Source organism: Halichoeres trimaculatus, unplaced genomic scaffold (assembly GCF_033239565.1).
Source record: "Halichoeres trimaculatus isolate MK-OKI-2021-1 unplaced genomic scaffold, fHalTri1.1 fHalTri1_scaffold_16, whole genome shotgun sequence".
Classification (NCBI taxonomy): Eukaryota; Metazoa; Chordata; class Actinopteri; order Labriformes; family Labridae; genus Halichoeres; species Halichoeres trimaculatus.
Genome location: NW_027437194.1, coordinates 9,071,241 through 9,077,850, shown reverse-complemented (window position 1 = coordinate 9,077,850; position 6,610 = coordinate 9,071,241). Strand labels below are relative to the sequence as shown.

General features: G+C 38.3%; 1 protein-coding gene across 1 annotated transcript; it reads right to left on the bottom strand.

Moving 5' to 3' along the window:
• Positions 1-3,756: 3,756 nt before the first annotated feature.
• On the bottom strand, positions 3,757-6,371 carry LOC141805690 (coiled-coil domain-containing protein 42 homolog). The gene is made up of 6 exons (XM_074690862.1): positions 6,233-6,371; positions 6,013-6,145; positions 4,978-5,250; positions 4,624-4,845; positions 4,391-4,549; positions 3,757-4,319 (listed from the first exon to the last, which is right to left on the bottom strand). The coding sequence occupies exons 1-6, from the start codon at positions 6,256-6,258 to the stop codon at positions 4,221-4,223; spliced, it is 912 nt and encodes a 303-aa protein (XP_074546963.1). The 5' UTR covers positions 6,259-6,371; the 3' UTR covers positions 3,757-4,220.
• Between the last annotated feature and the right edge of the window lie 239 nt (positions 6,372-6,610).

The window sequence follows — 6,610 nt, the reverse complement described above, 5'->3', positions numbered from 1 at the left end:
AGCTTACATTAAAAGCAAAGCTACAAAGAACAGTCCAATGCTGCAGTGAGTTTACAGAAAATTTGATTCACTTTGTAAATAAATAAATAAATCACAGCTGAGAGGGATTAATCTAAGCTTTAAAATCAAATTGAAAATCTTCTGTTTGTTGAAATGCAAAGAAAGCTACCTGCAGCCTGTTGCAACACAGCCAAATAAAGTCAATTCTGATTTTTTCATTGGTCCCTTGGGGAAGCTGTGGGGTTCTAAGTGGAGCACAGGCCACCTCCTGGTCTGCCCCTGCAACCACATCTCTTTGCCAACTGGGCCTGTACTTTGTTCAGGCTCCCACTGCCTAAAAATCAAATACAGTGATAGCTGAACTGGAGCCACGCCAGGGCAGAGGCTTACTTTTTTCCTCCAGAGATTTTTAAAGTCAGAAAGGTCTCAATACGCTGCAGTGTAGTTTTTATAATCAGTGATAATCCTCCTCCAAGTCTGCTTTGCAGTTCACTGTCATCATGTGATGCTTTGAAAATTACAAATTCAGGCAATGTAGTCAAACAGTGTGACGATTATATTCGATATGCTTAAATGAGAGGTTATCACTCATGTTCAGCAGCTGTTGTGTGAAATGTTTTGAGTAAAATATTCCAAACCACTGCCAGACTCTTTAACAGGGAGGAATAAAAATGTTTATATGTTCTTCAGTTTACGGTTTTTCCTCTTACACACCTGCACAGAAGAGTCCCCCCTCCTGAGACATTCATAAGCCAACTGATATTTCTCCAAATGCCTTGACATCTCTCTAGTTATGTTTTGGATTTAAAAACATCAAACAATCTCCTCTTTTTCTCCAGGAGTGTTTCCAAGAAGGTGGAAAATGGGCCCATGTGGCTTTGGAGGATTTCAGATATCTCTCAGGAAGTTGTTGAAACAAGGTGACTTGATCCAGGAAAACAAATAAAACATACTCTGAGAATAGGAGTGGATTAAACTTACCTTACAGCTGCTGTTTGGAAAATGAAGAATATATAACTGTAGTATAATGATAAAGAAATCCCTGATTTTATCCCTGAAATTCAGTCTCACACCTGGTGTACAATGCAAAGGTATTTAAACAGTTTATAAAGCTGAATTACTGCTCCAAAACTGATAATTATATACACATCTGCTGTATGTATTGTATTGTATTGTAGTTGTTAAATGAGGCAATCAAATTGACACTAGTCTGGCTTTTAAAAAACGTATATTCGTTGTTGAATGTAGTTAACTTAATGCACAAATTATCTACCCAAAAAAGTGATAACTGCGTTAAAAAGAAGAAAATAAATGATGCCTGCATTTTGGCCCAGTCTGAGTGTCCCCTGATAAAACAACCTCAGGTGTTTGAGAAGCATGTAGTGCATGTATATTTCCTGCTATGGATACAATAAGTCAAAGAAAAAGAAAGAAAGAAAGGAGTGCTGATTGAGCTCACTGTTGTCCAGAGGATGAATTGTCCTCAGACGAGTCCCCCTGCAGGTCACACTAACGTCACATGGCTGCTGGAGCCACTGACGTCTGAGTCTGTGAAATACAAGCAGCCCTGTCATTAAAAAGCCTTTATACTGAACATTTTATGACTGGCAGATATATTTATGTGGACATTATACGTCTTTACAAGCGTTATAATTACACCTTTTGTCTGATTGTCCCATAAGATGAATTTCACTTTTTTAACATCATCATATACTGTAGAACAGCTCTCTATATGGACAGAGTAAGAGGAGAGTATTCTGTGGTTTTAATTATGTATTGACACAACCCCAGGGAGTGACCTAATTTCACTTCTAACCAGCGTTTAGCGGATGTAGGACATGGTAATGAAATCAGATCATGATACGATTTTGTGCAAAGGTTACACAAACCAATTCACAAAGAGAAGACATCCTCACTGGTGGCAAAGATAAAACTGTGAAAGGAGAAAACTTATATCTTGAAGAAACAGTAATGTGGAAAATTAGACTTATACTGCACAGCTCAATTAACAAAGTTGACTAATGTCATGTCAAACTAATTACTTAGCTTTTCGTAGATGAGCTGCTTTCCCCATCTCATGGTTAAATATGGTGAGACCAGTGAAGCCATCCTGTCCCATTGATGACCAAAGGCAGGTCTTAATGAGCTGCAGCTTTGAGAAACTTCTCACTCCAGTTTCTGCATTTATTGACTTAACGTAAAGAAATAAAACAATGATAAATTATTCACTGCCAAAATAGTCCATAGCTTTATATATAATATGTTAGTCACTTGAATATGATACTTAATAATTAATGTAGAGCTATGTATTTACTTTGATTTTGAGGGTTGTTCTCCTCTGAGCCACCAGAGGTCAGTGAAGTGTCATGTGGCGCAAGATGAAGCCTGAGTCTACAGGAACCACCTGAGCCAGCATCTAAGCCAGTGCCAGAGCCAGTGACACAGCCTACAACTATAGACTGTACAAAACATGGACATAGTCTCGCCGACGTCACCCATCTGTTTGTTTCTGAAACGGAAAATGAAGCACATCGGCTATAGCTGCCATATTGGTAGTGGCAAGGGCTTTGCACACAGCCATAGGGCGCCTGTCGGTCACGTGACCCTCAGCTATATCTCTTCTTAGGGGAGCTCGCGATCTTAATATCCTCTGAACAGACGAGTTAGAAAAAAATTAATCCCACATACAGTGGGTGCCGGTAGTAAAATTAGCGACTCAGACAGGAGACGTTTTTAGAACCAGGCTGTAAATAGGTTAATTTCTGCTTTGAAATGGCTTTTTTTGGCTTGTTGTGTATGTGACTTCTGGTACTTCCAGAGCCAGCCTCAAGCGAACACTTGAGAAACAGCAGATTTCAGCACTTTCACATTGTCTCATACCCTTAGACCAGAGGTTGCTGCTTGGTCACAGCCAGCGTCTGAACCAGACAACTACTGCTCTTCAAATAAAGCTGAACGTGCAGCTTTGGGGGCCCCTGGTGGCTGGTGGGCGTATTGCATTTGCGTACCCTGCTTGTAACAAAAAACATTTTTTTGTACTTTTTTGTAACCACCAAAAGTAGCATTAATAACTAGCATTACAAACGGCCCAGCCTGTTAAGTACATCACTATTGTTGTTCTTTATTGATTTTATTTTGTTACATACCCTTTACTCAAATTATTTGGCACTTAGTTTAACAACATTATTTAGAAGAAATGTCCTATTCATAGAGTATTTTAAACTGTAAGATACAGTTGCCTGTCCATGTAAAATATAAAATACAGGCATAAGTGTCTGTTGTGGAAGTGTCTTCTTTATTTTATACCCCATGCGTGTATTTTGTAGAAGTTTATGTTAATGTATTTATCAAGGAAAACAACAATTATATCTGAATAATATATTAAATTTATGTGAATAATATATTTAATAATATATAAAAAAAACAACATCAACAACACATTAGAAAAACCATTGACCGGCCTTTACAGACCTATTGTTTAATGACAATTATAGAGGGAAGATCACAATAGCAGTGTATAATGCCAATTGCATGAAGAAGCGATTTCCAAAACTTTTCCAAAACTAAAACATAATAATTCTAGCTATTTTATTTTTTTCCAATATGTCACAGCATTCTCAAAGAGTAAAAAAAAAAAATGCTATCTTTGCAACCGCATTTGGTCTTCATAGGCTTCCGCTGCTTTGTGATAATAACTTTTGATACACCACAATTTTTTCCATTGCATAATCAGCACAAACCCTTAACTCTACAAGGTAACATTTTTTATCTTTGTAGCTGTATGTTCTAATTGTTGGAGGGAAACATAGTTGCCAAAAGTCAATGTTAGAAAAGTAAATAGGTTTCCATTGGCAGTCGTATAAAAAGGTGAAAAATGTGTCCCTACATTTTCCGGACATGCAAATGTTTGAAAAATGTAAAAATCATTAACCATTATCATCAGATTAATCCAAAATTATATAACTCAATACCTATTCAAATAATGCTGATTACTTCTGTTATTTCACATCTTCAGTGCACTAAAAATTGGCTGATAAGCTGGTGGACTTTATCTGAGCAGTGACCATTTATACCCTTTGGTCCCAAAGACACTTCTGAGTCAAACATTTAAATCTCCAACTTCCTCCTTTTCCTCATTCACTTGTTCACTTTAAACATCATACTGGGTCACACTGAGGTGTAACAAAAAGGCACTTTATTATCTTTCATAGAGCATCAGCTCAGGTTTTTTGAATCTTTCCATGTTCTTCTGTCCTCTGTCTCATCTTTGCAGTTTGTTGTCTCAGGAACTCATTGTAGTCCTTCAAGAATATTTTGACCTGGGAAAGAGAGGTCATATTCTTTAACTCGGCTGGTTTCAAATGGGTTAAAGTCTTTGCTCTGTTCATACCTTGTCTAATTGTCTCTCCGTATCGTGTATGTCCACTGCCTCCTCTTTCCCTTCATTCCCACACGTCATTTCATACAGATTGAGAATGGCCATCTTTATCTCTCCTAGCTTGAGGGTTTTCTTTGCCGCTGTTTCCTGAATGTGGATCCACCTCTTTTCCTGTATACAGACATGGACAATGTCAGTGTTTGAATTATTAAGTCGTGTGCTGGTGTGAAGATGTGGTGTAATACCCATGTTGAGACTTCAGAGAGCGCTGTAGAGAGCTCGTTCTGGAGTTGGGACAGCTGGTTGTTCCCCTGCAGCTGCACCAGGTGATGCTGTTCCTTCAGCACAGACAGCGCTTTCTTCTTCTCCTCCACTTCGTTATCAGACTCAGCTTCTCTCTGACACAGCTGCTCTCTGAAGTGGAGGAGATTCTCTATGTGGGTCGTGAGCTGCTGTGCTTCCTCAAACTGAGATGTGCATTTAGAAAAGGGAAAAGATGAAAATCCTAACATGTTAATGGAACATTTAGAGCCAGAACAAGTTAAAATTTTAATTTTATGCCATAAAATGGCCAAATGGTTTTCTCCATATCTCCTCACCCTTGTCATTTTGACCACCAGCTCCATGTATTTTTTAAAAACAGCATGTCTCTCTAACTGAAGTCTCAGCTCCTCTTTCTTCTCTGTCAGCTTCATGGCCTCCTCCTTCAGCCTCCTCTCCTCCTCGTCCCTCTGCAGCTCATCTTTCCTCCCTCTTTCTGCTCGATCAGGACTTTCTTCCTTCTGTAACATTTCGATGTCTAGGCGCAACTCTCCCAGCTTTTTAATCTTCTCCTGCATCTCCTGTATTTGCGTCTTCAAATACTCTAGTTTCTGTTGAAAACCACACATATTAGGAGAATATAGTCATAATTTTACCTGTGAAATTAACAAATAATCCTACACAAGAGTTTAAAGAAAAATTGATATTAGAGGTCAGGAGGCTGGCTCAGAGTGTACACCAGGGGGCAGTGTAAGGTCTATATTAGTATTTATTTCCTGTACAATACCTAATTTCTAAGGAGAGCAGATTTATTTCTTCACACTTGGGTGTAGTTTCATAAATTATACTAGGGATAACCTCAACTTTCTGTGACATTTAGATGACTTACACACAGCTCTGTTTTTCTCTGTATTTATTCTGATATGGTTACTTGCTTATTTGTTTCCCCACATAATCACATTTTGTCCCTGTGGGAAAGACTCTGGATTTTAAAGACTCAAAGTCACAAATATGATATTTTTCACAGAGATTTAAAACTAAAACTTAATGTAAAACCTGATTTTTAACCTCTAATAACTTATGAAAAATAAACTTTTCAGAAAAAGGGGGACTCAAACACAACACTGAGTTTTTAACCTATACTGTAGCCAGTCACTAGGGGGAGCAGCTTTTGTGGCAATTTACATCGAGCTGAGCGAGATGACGTCCATTTTTTATTATTATTGTTTTTAGAATCATTATTATCATTATTTTTCTTAGAGTTGCAACTGATGAATAACAGAGGAAAACCTGTGAACAGTTGAGAACTTACAGACACTTCTAGTAGTGTATCTAAGTGTCTGCAGAGATTTCTTGTCTGAACTTTTCCCCACCTGTTTCCTCGCCACTATCTTTGCTTCGAGGTCCTTTTCTTCTTCCTCTTTCTTCTGAATATCGAGGAGGACAGAGACCCTGTAGAGGTTTACATCTTCTGCTGTTTCTCTGTTCGGCCCTGCAGACATTTTTCTGGTCGTACACAGAAGGATGAAAAAACTTAGACCAACTTCAAGTGACTCAGGTGGCGACTCAGAGACTCCGGCTTTAAAAACTCACCGTGGTTCTTTCTCCATTCTGTCCATGTTAGGGCATCATCTGAACAATTTTGACTTGTAATCCACTTGATGTTGAACTAAATTATAAACCAGACTGACTGTTACCGATTTCAAAGAGAGAGCGCCGCTGCTCGTTTCTATGGTAACACAAACCCGGAAGTTTCCACAGCACAAACTGGGATTTCAGAACAATAGGTTCAGTGCGTCCCATATGGATAAATACGGAAAGAAAGAAAGAAAAAAGTGTAAACACTAGGAGTTTGTTTTCTTTCTTTCTTTCTTTCTTTCTTTCTTTCTTTCTTTCTTTCTTTCTTTCTTTCTTTCTTTCTTTCTTTCTTTCTTTCAAATTTTGACGCTCTGAGGAAGTTTTTGCTGCCAG